Consider the following 22,943-nt stretch of genomic DNA (forward strand, 5'->3'; position numbering starts at 1 on the left):
AAGATTTAAATTGTGCAATTTTGGGTGGTATGCAATTCATGGACAGAAACGATATTTATCTTCGTGCAAACACAAACTGTGTATACCTTGGGGATTGCTGCAATTTCAAATACATAAGCATAAAAAGATGCGTTAATGTTAGAGCAGCAACCATATTACGCATCCCACGTCAAACCTGCTTACTACCTGGTTCAGATTTAGCTTTAACAATACCACTAAAATACCAAAGTGAAACAATTTCGGTGGAGCTCAGACATACTGATAACCATAATGACTGGCTCCGATGTAAAATAACCAAACCAGAATACGACAAAATAATCCTCACAAACAATTTAACCACACCTGTACTTATCAAGCGGCATGAACAAATATGCAAGATATGCTATACTACTCAAATGCCTCTCACACGTGATATGTCAAAGCCACCTCCACTGATTCTGGCTTCTGGGCAATCAGATAGATCAGCAGAAATTTCTGTGGACCTCTCAAACATCCTCAATTAAGATGAAAAGCCACCTTCCGCAAGACAAATAAAAAGTAAGAAGTGTTTTCACCATCACGAGGATGCTACAACGGAAAATCTGGTAAATTTCAACATAGAATTAATGTGAGTACATCACTACCATCACAAAGAAAGAGACGCGTTTCTGTGTATAACTGAGCGAACCTAGAACTCCTCCAAACAAAAATTGCGACCAGAAGACATAGACATTACCACAGAATATGTAAGTCCTTCATTCCTCATTGTAAAATCTTCAGGAGGCCATCGACTAGTAACTGCATTTACAGAATTGGGCCGATATATCAAACCACAACCAGCTCTCATGCCTAAAGTTGACGATATCAAACATATCGCTCAGTTCAAATACATCATCAAAATTGATTTGAAACAAGCATATTTTCAGATACCCTTGGCCAAATCATCAATGAAATATGTATGTATTTGCACACCATTCCGTGGAGTATATGTCTATACAAGAGCGGTAATGGATCTCCCAGGCTCTGAATCCGCTTTAGAACAATTAATGTCCAAAGTATTCAGCAACTTGATGATTAAAGGGTCGGTGGTAAAATTGGCCGATGACCTATATGTCGGTGCCAATACACCCATGGAGCTTAACAGTCTATGGGAAGAAGTGTTACTAACACTTCATGAGAATAATTTAAGATTGTCTCCATCAAAAACTATTTGCTGTCCGGCATCAACAGAAATCCTAGGTTGGCAATGGACCAGGGGAGCACTCAAGGCTACAAGCCATCGTCTGAACACTTTGGCTGTCTGTGATCTCCCTGAAACCATCAAAAACATGAGATCATTCATAGGATCCTACAAGTTCCTGAGTAAAGTCATACCTAAGCACTCGGATTTTTTAGCACCTCTGGATAAAGTCTGCGCAACACGTTCATCAAATGACAGAATCCAGTGGACGTCAGACTTGGAGGAGGCATTCTTCAAAGCAAAAGAATACCTTAAGCAAGCAAAATCCTGACCTTACCTAGTAGAGAGGACCAACTACAAATAATTAGATGCAGCCATGACTTCAGCTAGCTTAGCAGCATCCCTTTTTGTCTTGAGAGGAGACAAAGCTCACTTCAGAGGTTTAGTCAACGTTCATAAAACATCTAACCAAGCTGGTTGGCTAGCCTGTGAGTTGGGAGCTCTGAGGATTGCTTCAGCTATCAAGCACTTCAGCCCATATATAATTCAATCAGGACCGAAGTGCTCACAGATAGTCACTCCTGTGTACAAGCATATGAGAAACTCCAACGTGGGGCATTCTTTGTGAGCTCTAGAGTCACGATGTTCCTGAGTGTTATCTCTCGATATTCTGTTAAATTATCCAACATACCAGAGAAAAATAAAAATCAGATTATGCTAGCCGGAACGCTATTCGTTGTGAGGTAAAATGCCAAATTTGTAAATTTATCAACGCCCTGGAGACATCAGTAATTAGAGAAATCACTGTAAAAGATATATTAGCTGGTCATTGTCCGATCCCATACATGACTTGTAACACATGGACCCAGGCTCAATAAGACTGTCTGGACTTACAAGTATATAGACTATTACACGATTGCAGAACTCCATCTAAGAAGAAGGAAGGTTTAACCACTATTAAAAGGTATTTACAACAATGTAAACTCTCATCAGCGCCAGCAGATGGGTTGATCATAGTTACACAGGAGGAAGACTTGCGCCCAGCTAAACAGAGAATTGTCATTCCCCAAGGAGTATTAGACAGACTTTTAGTCGCTCTACACTTACAACTTCACCATGCCAGTAAACACCAGTTAAAGCAGATTTTTAATATGTATTTGTATTGATGTATTTTTTTTGTATTGATATATTTCTCATCTGCATTTTCAGATAGTCGATTAAGATACTACACCCTCGTAATTTTTTTTTTTACTTAATCTCATTCCCCTCCCTTCCATAGTTTATTTTTTTTATAATAAAATTAACTTTGAAACGTTATTACTGCGTTTGTATCTTCGCTCTTTCTCGTATTCTGTTGTATTCATCCTCCTGTCTCCTTCCTTTTATTTTTACCCTTGTCACATGTACGATAAATATTTGCTTTTCGTAAATTTTATTTTTATATCTCTTTGTTTGCTTTTTATCTACCCCCCCCTCTTTTTATCGCATGTGTTACAATATATATATATATATATATATATATATATATATATATATATAAATGTGCCTATTTTCTTTTTGACGTGTGATATATTTGTCTCTATAATGTTGAGTGTATGTATATATTTGAAGTGTATACATGATCGTCTGGTGATGAGTGTATAAACAAGACATATGATGACATTTATGACAGTCTTTACAATAATAAGGAACGAATACAGTTCTCTTTTGAGGAGGGGGTTAACATTGGTCAATAGGGAAACCTGCTTTATAGATCTGGGTTGGACAGATCCTTGAAAAACTGTGAATGAAGATTCATATGACCCAAAGTCTTGGTTGTATTTAGAGCAGCTTTATTTACCAATGTTTCCCCATTGAAAAGCTGCATGCTGCTGGTCTTAAGTTTTTACTATTGACATTTTCCAAGTCTCCCTGCTCAAAGCCATTACGGTCAGTGGACTCTCTCCCTCTGACTACCGACTGACGACTCTCAACCAGCTAACTGATTACACATATTTCCAAACCTGTTTCGTCATTAACTTGATGTGACCAAAGATACAAATCAAATGGTCCACCTTTGTTTGTTAGTTGACATTATTTTCATCAAATTGAAATTTTTGGGAAACTATTGGAACATGAATAATTTTATTTGTAAATATTTATTTCATTTTGATAGTATTCTTTCTGTTATTCAAGCATCATTTCTTTATAGAAATATTTTTAACCTAAACTCTGTCAATTGGCCATTGCAACAGGTTAACCGGTATTTTCCGGAAGCCAATAACATAACAAACCTCTTTTCTTGACATCAGCTCATCTTAATTTCCATAAGCTTTCTCAATCTGGTCAAAGCGACAACTTGCCTTCAACTGTGTTTAACTGACAATTGTCGTCAACTGTCGCAAACCCAAGGCAGTCTGTAAACTCTTCATAAACTAAATCTAAATATATTTAGATTTGTCCACTCTTTTAGCAACCACACCTTGATTAACAATGATTATTTCAACTTTCTTTTGTGTTCTGATTGATGAACTTATTTACTTTTTTTTGTGATAGTTTCTTCCTCTTTTTTTTTTTTAATTCATAATACTTTTGAGGGGAGAATATCAATAGTATTACCAACCTATACATGTGTGTGGATCCTGGATATGACCGTAAACTATATCCAATGGTGAGGCCGCAGCTTGTGGGCTTTGGGGAGTGTGAAGCCACCCCTTAATTGCCATTTCTCCCTGGTCCACTCTGATCTGGAGTGGTAGTACCTGTTAGGGTCTCAATTATGGGTTAAATAGAAACCAACTTGAAAAAAAAGAACCAAATATAGTCTATTAAAAATTTTTTCTTCAAAATTACTAGATTCGGCATTAAATAACCTGAAAAGGGTTGATATACCGTAAAACAAAAACAACCAACCATACATATGAGTGTGTGTGTGTGTATGTGTATATATATATATATATATATATATATATATATATATATATATATCAAGGCACGGTTAATTAAATGTGACAGCAGTTTTCTTTTTTCTTTATTTTTCTGTTGATTTTTTTTTCTATCTGCCAAGCATTTTTCTCTCGTTTCAGTTGGTAAGTTGTGTATTATGTTGCCGAGTGATTTTTTTGTCAGACATTTTCCTCAAATGCTTTTGATCCAGGAGCAATTTTGTTGTTAAAGAGTTTTTTTCTGTTGACTTTTAATATGCAATTAATTTTATTTTGGTTTTGATTTATTGGCTGAATTTTATTTTGTTATTTGTTATTTTGATTTAAGTCGTCTGTTAGGTAGGAAAAGATAAAGAAGGGTGTGGTGAAGTCTATTTTTTTTGTCTTCTTTTTAATCAAGTGGGCCTTGATAACGACTTTCTGCCAAATATATAACTTTAAATATATGTATTTTTTGTTTTAACTTATGTGTATATATTTATATATTTAGGATAATCTCCGAAACTGTCAAAACCCCAAAACTGTTCATAAACTGTACCTATCTGTTGTGAACTGTTGTAAAACTCGTAAAACTGCCTGTAAATTAACTCTAAACATATCAACCTCTATTGTTTGTTTCCGTTATTGCCACACGTTCATTGACAATCCTATTTCCGCTTCCCTTTGTGCTTTGATGAACAACTTCCTCTCCATTGTTTTGCTGATAAACTTATTTCTACGCTCTTGTATTATTTTTGTCCTCTTTTTCACTTCCTAACATTTCACACCTATTCGTCATACATTTCAATAAACAATTTTTTTTTCTATTTTTTTTTTTTTTTTTTTTTTACATAGGCATCACCGATAGGCCACTCAAGGATAACGGTTAAAGAGTTTAGTGTAGTCAAAAGGACAATATAGTAATCGATAATAATGGAAGTTCGGTAAATTTGTTAACTTAAGTGGAACGGCTCATCAGAAACTTGTTCACGTTGGACTTGAAGACAACCATATTATAGACAGCTGGAAAGCAGGAAAACGGAAGACAATTCCACAGGCGTGCAGTTCTAAGAAAGAAGCTTTGATCATGGAATCTATGTTTAGGTTTAGGCACAGATAAAGAGTGGGGAAAATTATTGATAATGTTTTCAGCTAGTCTAGTGTTTCTTGTGAAAGTTTGGCGAGAGGGGACCATAGATTGAAGCTCAGTCGAACACTTTCCATGAAAATAACGATAAAGCGGAGACAAACTCGCAACATTTCTTCTGTGAGATAGAGGTTGCAGCGAAGAGAAAAGGACATCTTCCACCAGGCTACGAAGTCTATTTTGAACCCTATCAAGGTAGGACAAGTCTTTTCTAGCAGCTCCTTCCCATATGTGGCAACAGTATTCCATCCTTGGACGTATCTGGCTCTTATATAGATAGAGGATTGCATCAGCAGTGAGATATCTACTGGATCAATAGAAGGATCCGACCATTTTTCCAGCGGCCTTGGAACAGATTTGATGTACGTATTCCATTTAAGATCAGGAGTAAAGGTCAAGCCCAAAAGCCTGTCAAAACTTGAGGTCTCCCCAAGACGAGAGCCATTCATTTTAATTGATGCCAGATGTGGATCAGAACGTTGATGATGTAAAGAGAGAAGCTTGCTTTTAGATGCATTAAAATTAACCAGCCACTCCTTTCCCCATTGTACAACGTGATCAAGATCAGAGGAGAGAGAATCGGAGAGAACTTGGTCGTTTACTGTCTTAGATGTGCTACCATAGATGGTAGTGTCGTCAGCAAAAATGTCTACGAATGATGTAAGGATGTGATTTGGAAGATCATTAATGTAGATCAGGAAAAGAGTTGGGCCCAGGATCGACCCCTGAGGGACTCCAGCATTTATATTGTGAGCTTCTGATTTTTGCCCATCATCTACTACTTTTATGAACCTATCAGAGAGAAATGATTTAATAATTGAGAAGACATTTCCAGCTATACCATAGCTGGAGATCTTATGAAGTAAACCTTTATACCATACCCTATCAAAGGCCTTTGATATGTCAAGAGAAATTGCCCTAGAAAGGTTACCTCTGTCGAGAGATTCGCTAATCCTATGAGATATAACTGTAAGCACATCTGCTGTAGATCTAGCAGAACGGAAACCATATTGTGTGTCAGTAAGAAGGTTATTTTTGCTGAGATGGTTGATTACTTCTCTATTTAACACAGATTCCAGCAACTTACTCATGAGGCACAGGAGACTTATTGGCCTGTACTGAGAGGGGGATGAACGATCACCTGAATTCTTAAATACTTTTTTCCAATGCAATACAACTTTGACATTTCTTTTGTTCTGTATTTTTTCTTCCAGTTGCTGCTTGACACTTCTGGGCGTGCGTCGGATGAAAAACTCGTCGAACTGAATGCGAAATAAAATGCCCTTTGTGATGTCCGTGCTTGGCCAGCGAGCTGTCGTTGACATTATTATCCTTAACTCTCGACTGACACCTCCTTGTCGGGCTACGATTACACACTTACTGCCCTTCGCCTGCCGAAACACGTGGGGTCCACGTTAACTGGCTGGCTGTTTTTGCTGCACCCGGATGAGAGCAAAGCTGAAGAATGTTGTCGCTCTTATCGGCATTGGGGTCTGCATTCCACTTTTTTTAATACTCATGCTGTCTAAATCAGGTAAGTAATTATTATTAATTATTACTTGTTAAAGTAGTGTGATAATAGTTTAGCCTTAAACGTCTCTTGAGCTTTGAGTCACAAGAATTTGTACCTTGTTTGTCCAAAATTTTAAGGGTTGTTTGTTCAATCGTTTGTTTTAATTGTTACTTGTTAAAATGGTGTGATAATGGTTTAGCCTTAAACCTCTCTTGAAGATTGTTTGCTGAATATTTTGAAGATTGTTTGCTGAATATTTTGAAGATTGTTTGCTGAATATTTTGAAGATTGTTTGCTGAATATTTTGAAGATTGTTTGCTGAATATTTTGAAGATTGTTTGCTGAATATTTTGAAGATTGTTTGCTGAATATTTTGAAGATTGTTTGCTGAATATTTTGAAGATTGTTTGCTGAATATTTTGAAGATTGTTTGCTGAATATTTTGAAGATTGTTTGCTGAATATTTTGAAGATTGTTTGCTGAATATTTTGAAGATTGTTTGCTGAATATTTTGAAGATTGTTTGCTGAATATTTTGAAGATTGTTTGCTGAATATTTTGAAGATTGTTTGCTGAATATTTTGAAGATTGTTTGCTGAATATTTTGAAGATTGTTTGCTGAATATTTTGAAGATTGTTTGCTGAATATTTTGAAGATTGTTTGCTGAATATTTTGAAGATTGTTTGCTGAATATTTTGAAGATTGTTTGCTGAATATTTTGAAGATTGTTTGCTGAATATTTTGAAGATTGTTTGCTGAATATTTTGAAGATTGTTTGCTGAATATTTTGAAGATTGTTTGCTGAATATTTTGAAGATTGTTTGCTGAATATTTTGAAGATTGTTTGCTGAATATTTTGAAGATTGTTTGCTGAATATTTTGAAGATTGTTTGCTGAATATTTTGAAGATTGTTTGCTGAATATTTTGAAGATTGTTTGCTGAATATTTTGAAGATTGTTTGCGGAATATTTTGAAGATTGTTTGCGGAATATTTTGAAGATTGTTTGCGGAATATTTTGAAGATTGTTTGCGGAATATTTTGAAGATTGTTTGCGGAATATTTTGAAGATTGTTTGCGGAATATTTTGAAGATTGTTTGCTGAATATTTTGAAGATTGTTTGCTGAATATTTTGAAGATTGTTTGCGGAATATTTTGAAGATTGTTTGCTGAATATTTTGAAGATTGTTTGCTGAATATTTTGAAGACTGTTTGCTGAATATTTTGAAGACTGTTTGCTGAATATTTTGAAGACTGTTTGCTGAATATTTTGAAGACTGTTTGCTGAATATTTTGAAGATTGTTTGCTGAATATTTTGAAGATTGTTTGCTGAATATTTTGAAGATTGTTTGCTGAATATTTTGAAGATTGTTTGCTGAATATTTTGAAGATTGTTTGCTGAATATTTTGAAGATTGTTTGCTGAATATTTTGAAGATTGTTTGCTGAATATTTTGAAGACTGTTTGCTGAATATTTTGAAGACTGTTTGCTGAATATTTTGAAGACTGTTTGCTGAATATTTTGAAGATTGTTTGCTGAATATTTTGAAGATTGTTTGCTGAATATTTTGAAGATTGTTTGCTGAATATTTTGAAGATTGTTTGCTGAATATTTTGAAGATTGTTTGCTGAATATTTTGAAGATTGTTTGCTGAATATTTTGAAGACTGTTTGCTGAATATTTTGAAGACTGTTTGCTGAATATTTTGAAGACTGTTTGCTGAATATTTTGAAGACTGTTTGCTGAATATTTTGAAGACTGTTTGCTGAATATTTTGAAGACTGTTTGCTGAATATTTTGAAGACTGTTTGCTGAATATTTTGAAGACTGTTTGCTGAATATTTTGAAGACTGTTTGCTGAATATTTTGAAGATTGTTTGCTGAATATTTTGAAGATTGTTTGCTGAATATTTTGAAGATTGTTTGCTGAATATTTTGAAGATTGTTTGCTGAATATTTTGAAGATTGTTTGCTGAATATTTTGAAGATTGTTTGCTGAATATTTTGAAGATTGTTTGCTGAATATTTTGAAGATTGTTTGCTGAATATTTTGAAGATTGTTTGCGGAATATTTTGAAGATTGTTTGCTGAATATTTTGAAGATTGTTTGCTGAATATTTTGAAGATTGTTTGCTGAATATTTTGAAGATTGTTTGCGGAATATTTTGAAGATTGTTTGCGGAATATTTTGAAGATTGTTTGCGGAATATTTTGAAGATTGTTTGCGGAATATTTTGAAGATTGTTTGCGGAATATTTTGAAGATTGTTTGCGGAATATTTTGAAGATTGTTTGCTGAATATTTTGAAGATTGTTTGCTGAATATTTTGAAGATTGTTTGCTGAATATTTTGAAGATTGTTTGCTGAATATTTTGAAGATTGTTTGCTGAATATTTTGAAGATTGTTTGCTGAATATTTTGAAGATTGTTTGCTGAATATTTTGAAGACTGTTTGCTGAATATTTTGAGGTTGAGGATGTTGTCAATGTTCAGGAGACCTTAATTGCTCTAAATTTGCAAAGTATTCGGACGGCTCTTGATTTGGGGACATTATCCTAACAATAACATATACTATGTGTATATCTGAGCAGAAATATCTTTATTTAATTTCTAGGCTAATGCTTTTTTTCCCGTTTTTTTTTTTTATATATAAACTTGTATAAATTTGACTTTTTTTTACTCCTCTTCTGATGAGAAGCATCGGGCTTCAAAGTTACAGCGTCTAAAGATTTTTTTTCCTTATTGATTTGATAATTTAGTAAAGCTTTATTTTATTTTGAATTGTCATTCTTCATTTCTTATATGTGAAGGTTGCCAACATCCCTAAGTGAAAACGTTGCTATGGAATGAACTGGATTCGAATTTGGCGCACCCGAGTTACCAATGCGTGTCATTACCCAATTAACTGAAGTCAGACAGCATCATGATGTTGTTGTCATGAGTTTTCATTAGATTAGTTAAGCAGCGCAAAGCATGGTCAGTACCAGATGGGTGATTATTTGGGAATATCAAGTGCTGTATGTAGGATGTCATTATCTCTCCTAATGGGGATATACAAGCGACTGGGGACTGCTTGTGAATTTAATATCTCCATGAAATTTCTTCCTTATTATGTAATTTTAATAAAAGACCTGGCCAGAGATAGATTAGTTTGAAAGTCAATTTCTAAAACCTGGCCTACACGTGCTAGCATATAAAACAAACATTAAATCCAATATGATGATGAACAAAACCAAATATTGTTGTTGTTGTTAGGACTCGCCTATGAATTAACTGAGAGTTACAACTCGGGATGATGAGTGTACTTTCATAGTTCGTCATCTTGGCAGTTCTTACTACGACTGTTGCTCTTTGTATATGGTGTTTTTTTTTGTTTTAATGTATTTTACCTTTTCTAACTCATCTCCGTGTGGTCCTGGATATGACCTTAAACTATATCCGATGGTGAGGCCCCAGCTTGCAGGCCTTAGGGAGTGTGGAGCCACCCTTTAATTGCCATTGCTCCCAGGTCCACTCTGACCCGGAGTGGTAGCACCTGTTAGGGTCCCAACTATGGGTTAAATAGAATACGACTTAAAAAAACAAATATACTATATTAAAAAATCGTTCTTCAAAATCACCAGATTCGGCATTAAATAACCTGAAAAGGGTTGATATGCCGTAAAACAACCAACCAACCATCATCTCCGTGTCCATGTTTTTCGAGGACCACAACAGTTATTTTCAAGACAAGTGCTTGTCTGAGCTTCAGTCTATGCCCCTTCCCTACCAAACTTTTACAAAAAATACTTGCTGGAGGAAGCAGTTCAACCTTTTGTCTTAAGGAGAATTGCTTCCCAACATCCTGGAAAACCTCATCGGTATGCCCAGTATTTAAGAATTCAGGTAATCAGTCATCTTTCTCTCAGTACAGACCAGTAAGTCTCCTATGTGGTATGAGTAAGTAAGTTACTGGAATCTGTGTTAAATAGAAAAGTAGTCAACCATCTCAGCAAAAATAACCTTAGTGACATGCAATATGGTTTCCATTCTGCTAGATCTACAGCAGATGTACTAATGGTTATATCTTATAGGATTAGCAAATCTCTGAACGAAGACTTCCTTTCTAGGGCAATTGCTCTTGACATATCAAAGGCCTTTAATAGTGTATGGCATAAAGGCCTACTTAACAAGATCTCTAGCTACGGTATAGCTGGAAATGTTTTTTCAATTCTTAAATGATTTTCCTCTGATAGGTTCATAAGAGTAGTGGTTGATTGACAGAAATAAGAAACCCACAGTAATAATGCTGAAGTCCTTTAAGGGTCCATCCTGGGCCCAACTCTCTTCCTGATCTACATCAATGATCTCCCAAAGATCATTTGTAGACATTTATGCTGATGATACTACCATCTATGGCAAAACATCAAAGGTTGTAAATGACCAAGTTTTCTCTGATTCTCTCTCCTCTGATCTTGAACATGTGGTACAATGGGGAGAAAAGTGGCTGGTAGCTTTTAATGTATCTAAAACCAAGCTTCTATCTTTACACCATAAACGTTCTGATCCCCATCTGGCATCAATTAAAATGAATGGCTCTTGTCTTGGGGAGGCTCCATGTTTGGACAAGCTTCTCGGCTTGACCTTTATTCCTGATCTGAAATGGAACACATACATTTTACATTTTTTTTATTTTTATTTTTTTTATTACATTTTCACCCCAAACAAGGCACATTGCCACTTTGGTGTAGGGGGCTACTATCAGGGGCAACAACTACTGGGGTACTATGTAGGGATTTGGGCAGCAAGATGTTGGTTCATGTTGCACTTGAACTTCTGCATGTCAGTACAGTTGGGGAAGCAGGGACCTGGAATGAAATTCCAAAGTCTAGCGGTTCTGGGGAAGAAACTACTGGAGTAGAAAGATCTTTTACATCTAGGGATCTATACAGTGTGGGGTGTGATTTAGCAGCCTGTCGGGTTTGTCGAGGGTGTTCACGTCATGGGGGCACAAGTGCTTGCAGTTCGTCAGAGCATTCACCATTAAAATACTTGTAGAACAGACAGAGGGATGCAACGTTTCGTCGATGGGACAGAGGCTGAAGCTTAGATGCCAGTTCAGGGCCTATCAGATTTGCGACTCTCTTTTGAACCTTGTCAAGGAGCGAGAGACTAGTAGCAGATGCACCAGTCCAAATATGACAGCAATACTCCATACATGGGCGAATGGTGGCCTTATAGAGGTACAGGATACTTTCAGGTGTTTGTAGTTTTCTAGCGTGGTAGAGAGAGCCCACCTTCCTTGCAGTGGCCCTGGCAATGCCTTCAATGTAATTGGTTCTTGTTTCCTGTGAACGTTAGGCCAAGCAGTTTGAAAGATGTACTCTCAGATAAAGAGTCGTTGGCCTTTGCTATAGGTGGTAGAGAAGGTTTCTTGCAATTATTGAATGAAACTAGTTTAATCTTGGCGGCATTGAACGTGACCATCCATTTTTGTCCCCATTCCACTACAGGTTGGAGGTCTTCCTCTAGTGTTTCTGCCATTTCTTTAGATATGTGTTCATTTGTTTTCAGTCGTGCCTGTTATAGTGTAGTGTCATCAACATATATACCTATCTCGGAGGCAATTTTGTCGGAGGTCATTTATGAATATCAGGAACAGTAGAGGTCCAAGAATAGACCCCTGGGGCACTCCCGCATTTATATCATATTGTTTCGATGTACGACCGTTGAGGACAACCTGGATTTTTCTCTTATCTAAGAAGGATTTAATTATGTTAAGTATTCTACCAGTGATACCATATGATCTAATTTTCCTTAGGAGACCCTCATGCCATACCCTGTCAAAAGCCTTAGATATATTTAGAGCTACCGCTCTGCCTCCCCCGCTTTGTCCAGTGAATGGTATATACGTTCAGAGATTACAGTTAGGATGTCTGCTGTGGAACGGGCTTGTCTAAATCCATATTGTTGGTCAGTCAGAAGTTTAGCCTCTGTAAGGTAATGGACTAGAGCATGGTTAATTAAGGTCTCAGATATTTTGGCAAAAAGTGGGAGGAGGCTAATGGGGGCGATAATTTAATGGGTCAGTTCTTTCGCCAGAATTCTTGAATACTGGTACCACAGAAGCAGTTTTCCAACAGCCCGGAAAGCAAGATTCATTAAGTTGTAGAGTTTGGAGAGAACTGGAGCTACTTCAGCTGAGCACTTTTTTAATAGCACAGCTGGGATGAGATCGGGTCCACATGCTTTTGAAGTGTCAAGGTTTTTTATGATAGCATGCTCCTGAGCAGGGGTGATTTTCAGATCGTCTAATGTTCTAGAGTTAAAAATAAAAAACTAGACAAAATACTGTTAAAAACCCAACAAATATATGTCAGGCTATGTCACAGTAACATATATTGAGCGAGTTTCTAACAGTATTTTTGCTTAATTTTTTTTATTTTTAACTTTTTCCCAAACTTACCATGTCAAAGAGAGAGAGTCGGGCGCCATTTTAAATTTTCCAATACATTGGTAAACACTGTATGTTTTTAGAGCTGAATAAACATGTTACATTAAATAAAAACATTAAAAACATATCCAGTTAAGTAGAAAAGTAACTTATCTTGCCTTTGATAACATTTGTTATATATTTGTTTTTTGACAACTTTTTCGAATCTGTGTACAGTAATACAACCTCCTTTTTTATTTTCTTGTTTGTCTTTTTCTTTTTTCCTGTTTTTTCCTATTTGTTCTTCCTCACTTTTTTCGTTTCTTCCCTTCTTTTCTTATACTTTTGTTTTTTCCTTTCTTTTCTTTTTACTTTGTTTCTGTTTTTTTTTTCTTTATTTCTTTTTCACAAAAATATCAATTTTTTATAGTTTATTACATTTATAACATCCGTTTCTTGTGATTTCATTTCCTTGGTTAAAAAGCATATGTTACATGGACGACAAACAGCTGTCTAAATAATAAAATTTTTATTTGTACTCACTAATAATAATTTTTGGTTTCCCGACAGAAGGAGGGTGGACCTGTAGATTCATCCTTGTCTGTTCGTCTGTCTGCATTTTTCTCAATAACTATGTCTTGGATTTTTGGAAATTTTGCACAAAAATTAAACATGATATGATTAAAAAAGTAACTGAACGGATTTTCCGAAGAAACTCCAGTTGCCTCCCTCATCCTCCCAGGGGTGCCTTTCGGGTTAAAATGGCTTAAATTAACATTTTTGTGCTTATTAAAAAAAAATTGGTACCTTAGATTTTTATAAAACTTTATGAAAAGTTGTAACTAACTGATTTCTATATAATTTTGCTTGTCTATACTTTGCGATAACTCTTGGGTGTGCCCTGAGGGCGGTTTTAGAGTAAATAAAAACACTCCATTTTTGGGACTATTTTACCATATTTGTCCAAAATTTTCTGTGTATGTCTATTTAGCAGTTTTGCATGGTGCTGAACCCAAATTTAAATATGTTAAGGCCTTGGGGACTTTTGGGACTAAATGGGAGGAGAGTAAATAATGGACTTAATCATTTATTTTATTATTTTTTTTGCATAGTGCAGAACTCAAATTTACATATGTTAAGATCTAAAACTGCACTATTTGTTCATTTTCATCAGGATTTGACGTCCCCTGGGAACTTTTGGGGCTAGATGGGGCAAATGCTGAATTATGCCTCGTTCACTCTACACTCACGGGGGATCATTCATGTTTCACTTGTTTCATTTGTACTCACTAGGAGTTCTCAAACAGGTCATCCTCAGAGATTACTCACTTACAAAAACCGGTGATGTTCAGTGGAGTCTAGGTGACAACAAATCGCCTTAGATTTTTAGTACTCTCCATCTCTTGATAACCTTTGCAAATGAGTTTGCATTATTGCAACAGCCATTGACGTTGAAACTATGTAAAATATAGTTTTTAAACATATAATCTGTATTTTAGCTTTCACATTTGCGATTGAGCACTTTGTCAATTTTTTTTTTCAACACATCCTGATGCCATGCACACACACACATACACAAACAAATATATTTAAGAATGTGAGAGATTATATAATTATTTCCACAGCCAGACAACGTCACAGCTCACAAGAGCCATGACAGCCAACAAACCAGAAGTCTTAGACTTGAGTTTCGCCCCCATTTGGGTTCATCAGTTGAACATATCCGAACTTGGGATTCGAAACCCAAGCTATATTTGAAAAGATTTTTATGGGTACATAATTTTATAAAACATTTGAATAACACTGGTCACTGGGTGTAGTGCCATTTTAAATTGTTGAGGGTTTGTCTTTTTTTTCTTTTTATTTTATTATAGTTTAACCATATATTATTAAAGAAGAAAAATTAAGCAAAGAAAGGAAACCAAAATACACTTCTAAAATGTCAAAGGTGTGAGTTCCGTTATAGAAGCGTTGATTAATTTGAATAAAATAGAATATGCATCAGGTGCACTTGAAAGCCAAATTACAACGCAATATTATGAAAATAAAAAAATATTTTACTTGTTTGAAATTTATAATTTAAATATATTTCGGAGTCAGACTCCATCCTCAGTATTTTGTACATCTTTTGTTTCTTTTTCTTTTCACAAACGGTACTGCAAGGGAGAAGAAAAAAAAGAAAAAAATGTACAGAATACTGAGGATGGAGTTTAACTCCGAAATATATTTAAATTATACATTTCAAACATGTAAAATATTTGTTTATTTTCGTAATATTGCGTTGCGATTTGGCTTTCAAGCACACCTGATGCGTATTTTATTTTATGCTTCTAAAATATTTTTTTTCTTCTTAGCTTTAATTCAGTTTATTTTGGTTTCCTTTGCTTGTTACATTTTTCTTCTTTAATAATATTTTTTTTTTTTTTTAATAATATATATTGAAAAAAAGGAAGCAAACCCTAAACAATAATGGCACTGTGCCCATTGTTATTCATATGTTTTATATATATATATATAACTAGCATTTTGGCCCGGCGTTGCTCGGGTGTTTGGTGGTGTATGCTGAGCAAAAAAAAAACAACAAAACAAAGCGGTCAATTTTTTTACTTTGACCTCTATTATGACCCCTTAAAATTTATTGTTTTGGGCTCAAATCAAGTTATTAAGTTAGATCAATGTCCAAGGAACCTATATCTAAAATTTCAAGTGTTTAGACCCAAAATTGTCGGAGTAGTTTGGTGAGTTCTCAATGGTCAAATCATTGAACTTTGACCCCTTAACAGCCAAATTTCTGACTGAAAACTGATCTCATCAATTTTCCCAAATCTCACTACCCTGTATATCAAATTTCGAGTCTGAAGACTAAAAATTGACAGTGTTATTGCGTAGGGAAATGTACACAGACACACAGACGTGTTCACTTTTATAGATATATTGCTTTTAAAATGTAATTATTCACTGACACATGTTTTGTCGTCTACAGCTCATTAGAGTGGCTGAATCTAGCGAGATTCGAAATCGGGACCCCATGGAAAGAAGCCTAAACCTCTACCACTGTTCCATCTTGATATCGCGATTTTTTTATGTAGATGTTATTTGTTTTTGTTCGCAATACTTTTTGAATGAATTCGATTTTTTATACGTGAGTGCATTTTTACCTAAATGCGAGTTGGGAATAATTTTCCCTCTGACCAGATTGAGGAGCGGCATATATATTGTTTCTAAAATATAATTACCCACTGACACATGTTTCGTTGTCTACGACTCATTAGATTCAGCCACTCTGAGTCGTAGACGATGAAACACGTGTCAGTGGATAATTATCTTGTAAAAACATATATCATTTACTTGAAAGGTAAATCAGTTTGTTTGTATATAACAATTATAATAGATTAAAAAAAAAAAATTTATATAAAAAAATTTCCCATTAAAATTTCTTTTTATAAAAGTAATAAAGTTCAAGCACAATGAATGTCTTTTCAGAAATAGTGTATATAATATATATATATATATATATATATTTTATTTATATATATAATAACAGTAACACAGTAGTTTTAATAAACTGACATCTATTCAATGTAGCCACCGTCAACCTCAATCACTTCCTTCATGCGGGTCCGGAACTAGGAGCATACTTTTTCCATCAGCGACGGAGTACTCAGTGGATGGCGGCGATCAGGCTGGCTTTGGTGTAATGAAGGTCATGTTGGTGATGTTCTCGACGTATGACCAAATGAAGTAGTCCAATGGGTTCAAGTCAGAGGCCAGTGAGGGATGGGTACAAAGTCGTAGCATTCCTTCTGAAGTCAAGCCTGGGTTTCTTTGGACTTGTGGGCTGGCGCAGAGTCCTGTTGCCACACACAGGGTCTGCCAGCAGCCACCTTATTGCCTCAGTGGATCACCACGCTCTTAAGCACATCAAGGTACACTTTATTGTTGATTTTCATGCTGACTTCAAAGATGTAAGGTGATATGATGTGGCCCTCACTTGAAACCCCGCACCAAAGACCATAAATGTGGCTGAAAACTTAGTTTTCATTATCTATGGTACGTCTCTGTTATTCGTGGCAATCCAGTAATGCATTTTAAGGGTGCTGGCAATGGTCCTGCTGTCATAACTTGCATCGGTAGAGAGCATGAGTTGTACAGCAGCACATCTCCGATCTCGCTTGTTCATCATTGTGTCACTTTCAGACATGATAGAAGGCTTCTATCGCTCTTGGGATGTGTACACAATTGGCAAACTAGTAGATGGTCTGCAACAAAAAATAAAACCTAGTTTCATCAAACGGAAATGGAATCATGTCGTCTTTTCTAGGATGACAATTTTATTGTTCGACCCTGTACACCTGAAGATGGAGTATTTTTTTTTTTATTGGGAGTCACCACTTATCAAGGCCTGAAGGCCACTCAAGAATAAGGGTTAATGAATGTAAGGTGGTAGTGTAGTAATTTTTAATGATGTAAATTGGGTAGAATTTGATTATTTATGGAGACGGCTCAACAAGAACTTGTTTACATTGGATTTGAAGGCTATCATGTTGTATTCAACTGGGAAGCAGGACAGCGAAACAGTGCTCCACGGGTGGGCAGTTCTGGGAAAGAAGCTTTGTTCATGGAATTTGCATTTAGATTTAAGTACAGATAGAAAGTGGGGGAAATCATACATAGTGGTTGTAACTAGTGGAGTGTTTTTTTATGAAAGTTTGACAAGCATAGATTGGAGTTCAGCCGAGCACTTGCCATGAAAATAGTGATAGTGCAGAGACAGGCTCGCGATTTCTCTTTTGTGGAAAAGAGATTGTAGGGAAGAGAAAAGAGCATCACTTACTAGGTGTTGAAGCTGGTTTTGAACTCTATCAAGGCAGGATAGGGTGCGCTGAGTAGTTCCTGTCCAGTAGAGTGATCCATTATTCCAGCGATGCTGGCAACAGATTTGATGTATGTGTCTTGTTATAGGTTACATTGGCTTTAAACATTGTTAATCCAAGACTAAAAATAAGAACAGTAATCTGAATAATCCAAATAATCTGAATAAGAGATTGACAAGTAAAACAAACCTGATTCTTTTGTTTGTGGCTGAGTTCAAGACCAGTTGTGACATGTGGACTCCTTTTCCCTTTAGGCCCTTCTTTTGTGATTGGCAAACGTAACATTAGCCGCAGCTTCTGCTTTCAACTCTGTTTCTTTTAAGCCAGTTTTTCTTTTTTTCCTTTTAACTCGATTCCATTCTTCTCACTCTGACACAAGCTGGCTCTAGCAACCAAGAGACAATTAAAACTCTACCGACTGATTATATGGAATCTCCGACTCTTGCGCTGCAGTGTCTCTTCCTGCGGATACTCAGGTTATCACGTAGGCTGGTTCTTTTAGGAAAAGTCTCTCAATATAAAAAAATAAAAAGTCCAAGCTTGCTTGCTTTGTTTGCTGGATCAACCACTGAATATATTTCTATCTTTAACTGAGAAATGCAATTATTTTGGGTGAATAGGAAAATATTTATTTATGGACTATTATCTTCGTCTTCGTAGTTGTTTCACTACGTTTCGGCCAACTCATCCTCTGGCCTTCTTCAGTTGATTAACAGTTCGCAAATAAATACACAATACACAAATTACTCATTTCACAGGATTCCTTCACAAAAATAAGGGAAATATTTGTATAATATTTTACCATATTTGGACTACTGTTCTCATCTTGAGTGTCATTTTTCACAACGTTTCGGTCTATGTAACCTCCGACCTTCTTCAGATGTGTCTTATCAAATTCAGGAATGTTTCTGTTGAATTCTTGGAATCTGAACTTAATTTCCAACATGACCCCTAAGTTATCACAGACTAGATAGAGGTTCTAAGTAATTTGGTCAGTTTAATTCCGTGTGGGTGACCAAAAAATACAATTGTGAATTACTTAAGACCTCTATCCAGTCATAGCTGATTCGACGAGCACTTGCTACTCCGTAAAGTAAATAAAGTCTTAAATAAGCAGAAGGTGTTACAGTAAGAAAGAAGAACCAAAGCAAGAAAGCTTGATTGCTTTGTTTTCTGGATCAACCACTGAACATATTTCGGTCTTTAACCGAGAAATGCATTTATTTTGAATGAATAGGGAAATATTTGTATCATATTATATTTTTGGCATATATATTTCTTTTATTGGAATCTTTTGGGGCCTGTGGCGCAGTGGATACAGGCATAGAATCTCTACGGTTCCAAATGAGCATTGTCTGAAGATAGCGGTTTCAATCCTACCCAAAGCAGGCCAGAGGATTAATCGACCAAAACCTGGTGAGACGACAACAACTATGAAAGACAGTAATTACAGTTAAGAGACCCAGCATTCCTATCCCATTGTGATTAACCACCTGATGAAGGCCAGAGGAATAGTTAGCCGAAACGTCGTAAAACAACAACTATGAAGATGAAGATAGCAGTCCGCAAATAAATAAATAAATGGGTATTTAGATTATTTGGACTACTGTTCTCATGTTGAGTGTCATTTTCCTATTTTGGTTGATGTAACCTCCAACCTTCTCCAGGTCTATCTTGTCAAACTCGGGAATGTTTCTGTCAAACTTGGAGAATCTGGCTGGAATTTCCAACGAAACCCTTTATTTATTTCACAAGAGTAGCATGCTCTGGATAGAGGTCCGAAGTAATCTGCAACTATATTTTTCAGTCACCCACACTAAGGATTGAACTGATTTGAAAAAGGAACTTTTTGAAATAGCTGATTGGGCCTTGCTACTTTTGAGTAATAATCTGGTGTTTCTGAATTTTTGAGATGAGGATTGGTTATTCGTATTAATAGGATTCATCGGACTACTGTTTTCATCTGGAGTGTGATTTTCATGTTTTGGTTGATGTAACCTCCAACCTTCTTCAGGTGTATCTTGTCGAACTTGGGAATGTTTCTGTCGAACTTGAGAATTTAGACAATTGTAAATTACTCAGGACTTCTATCCAGTCATGGCTGGCGGAACAAGAGCACGCTACCCCTGTGAAGTAAATCAAGGGTTCCTCTTGAAATTCTGTCCAAATTCCAGAGTTCGATAAGATACACGTGAAGAAGGTCGGAGGTTACATCAACTGAAATGTTGTGAAAATTACACTCAAGATGAAAACAGTAGTCCGATGAATCCAAAGAATATGAATAATCTGGTGATTGAACGAGTGTTTGCGATTGATGCTGGTATTCCTTAACGTGAGGTTTGTTGTATACTGCCAGGTGGCTCTACCAGTCAGTATGTCTTAACCAGCCAATCATATATTTTAAGGGAGAAGAACTAGGATGTACTCGTAGCTATTACATCAGTGGCTTATGACAAACTAGGTGGCAGCCTGGCATTGCCCAGTCGTGCAATATGCTTAAACATATTTAAATTTATGCAGTTTGTGTATGTATTATTATAGGATCAATCCTCTATTAATTATTATATATTATGAGGAATAATTTGCCCAAGGGACTAATTTGCACAAAACAAAAAAGATAAATAATGATAATGTTATTCATCAAATTCAGTCTGTGTTTGTTTACAATATCGCAACAGCTGATATTTGAGCTTGACAATGAATGCCGTGGAAATGTCACTTCTGATTAAAGTTTAGTTTTAAAATATGCAAACAAAAATGATTTGCGGCGGTTTTAAACTCATTAATAAGAAAAAAATTAAAATTAGATGATAAAGTACCTCCGGGTTTGAACAGGGTATCATTTGATCTGTAGTTGAACGCTCTATCACTAAGCTATATCTCTAGATTATAATAAATCGTCCCCCCCCCATCCCCCGACAAAAAGAGGGTGGGCCTGTAAAGTCACCCTTGTCCGTTCGTCTGTTCATACTTTTACTCAATAACTATGCCTTGGAATTTTTTTAAATTTTGCACACACATTAAACATGATATGAGTTAAAAAGTAACAGAACGGATTTTCTGGGAAAATTCCAATTGCCCCCCTAGGGGTGCCTTTTGGGTTAAAATAGCTAAAATTGACACTTTTGTACTTATTTAAAAAAAAAATTGATGCCTTGGATTTTTATAAAACTTTCTGAAAAGTTGTAACTAACTGATTTCTATATAGTTTTGCTTGTCTATACTTCATGGTAACTCTTGGGTGTGCCCCAGGGGCTCTTTTAGGGCTATTAAAACACTCCAATTTTGGGACTATTTTACCATATTTGTCCAAAATTTTTGTGTATGACTATTTAGCAGTTTTGCGTGGTGCTGAAATCAAATTTAAACTTTTTAAGGGGACTTTTGGGGGCTTAATCGGGTGGGGTGGGGGTGGGGTAAATGATGGACTTAGTCATTTTTTTTTTGTTTGCATGGTGCAGAACTCAAATTTACATATGTTAAGGCCTAAAACTGCACCATTTGTTCATTTTCATCAGGATTTGACAGCACCTGGGGACATTTGGAACTTAATTGGGGAGGGAGGGGTCAATGTTGAACTTAATCTTTTTTTTTTTTATGCCTCGTTCACTGTGCACTCATGGGGACCATGCATGCTGCATTTGTTTAAGTAGAAATGATTTGCTGAAATTTTATTATCTCCCTTGCCAGTGTAATGTAAAATATTCCCCTGTAAAAATTCTTTTTATCGATAAGAGAAGAAAGACTATTTTTAAGATTGGAATTTTTCGATTTTCGATACATATCGGATGAATTTCTGTACAAAACATACCTAAGGACACTACCAGACATATGAATTAGCTTTTTGTGAAATTTGAAAAGGGTAGGCTCAGCCGTTTTAGAACCTTTGAGGAATGAAACTAACACACACACATGCACTCTCACTCACACATACACCTGCACTCATACACACACAGACTTTTATATCATATAGATATTTGTTGATATTGGATTTGAAGATGACTGTGTTGTATCGTTGGGGGAGAGGTTTGCATGATGTATATGTGTGTCTTCCAGTGGTTGGATTGTCTGAGAGTGTATATACATTTATATATATATGTGTCGCGGTCATCTATATAACGTGTGTTTGTCTATAACCGTCTAACATTGTGATCATCTAATCTAGAGTTTGTTGTGTGTACATTTAAATACAGTTCATGATTTTTTTTTTTTTTTTTTTTACATGGAGGTCACCACTTATCAAGGCCCGGAAGCCACTCGGGGATAGTATCATAGTAATCATTAGTATTGGAGTTTTGATAAAGTGTCTTACTTAAGGGGGCGGTTCATTAGATTGGACAAGAATATGCATAAATACTGCCAGATATATAAATTAGCTTTGTGTGAAATTTGCAAAAGATAGGCTCAGCCGTTTTGGAACCTACGAGGAACTCACAGACCGTTATATAGTAGTAGAGATATTTATTGACATTGAGTTTGAAAATGGCTGTTGCATCGTTGAGCGAGGGGTATATATTATATATATAAAATACCTTTACAAATCATTCCCAGCAAATGACAGCGCCTTTTTTATTCCCGTGTGTTTTCCCCTTTATTGGAAAGCTGCAACGCTGATTCTAACTATTGCCATTCCTGATCCCCCCCCCCTCTACTTGGAGCCATCATGATCTCAAAACCGTCTCTGTCCCTTTCTTGACAGCAACTGCCTCAATTAATTTCCGCATATCTAAAAAAAAAAAAAAAACATCTTTATTTTTATATGGCATTTTTAGTATACATTATTAAGATAATAACCTGATCTTTTTACATGCCATTATTTCTAAGTTGTCAGCTAAATTGTGGTGATAACATTTTTAAGTTGCATTCCTAAATTAATGTAAATATTCTAAATATTTTGCTTATTCTAAAACATATTTCAGCTGACAAAACTTTT

General features: G+C 35.7%; 1 protein-coding gene across 2 annotated transcripts in view; it reads left to right on the top strand.

The window, feature by feature from the left end:
* LOC145266975 (alpha-1,3-mannosyl-glycoprotein 4-beta-N-acetylglucosaminyltransferase A-like) overlaps positions 1-22,943 on the top strand; it is a 265,602-nt gene that overhangs the window by 154,998 nt on the left and 87,661 nt on the right. For both annotated transcript variants that reach the window (XM_080122814.1, XM_080122813.1), the window contains exon 3: positions 6,424-6,743. In XM_080122814.1, coding sequence (XP_079978940.1) covers positions 6,656-6,743 — 88 coding nt within the window. In that variant the 5' untranslated portion in view covers positions 6,424-6,655. The remainder of the gene's footprint in view (positions 1-6,423; positions 6,744-22,943) is intronic.

The sequence above is a fragment of the Euprymna scolopes genome, chromosome 42 (assembly GCF_053919585.1).
Source record: "Euprymna scolopes isolate OS-2025 chromosome 42, ASM5391958v1, whole genome shotgun sequence".
Taxonomy (NCBI): domain Eukaryota; kingdom Metazoa; phylum Mollusca; class Cephalopoda; order Sepiida; family Sepiolidae; genus Euprymna; species Euprymna scolopes.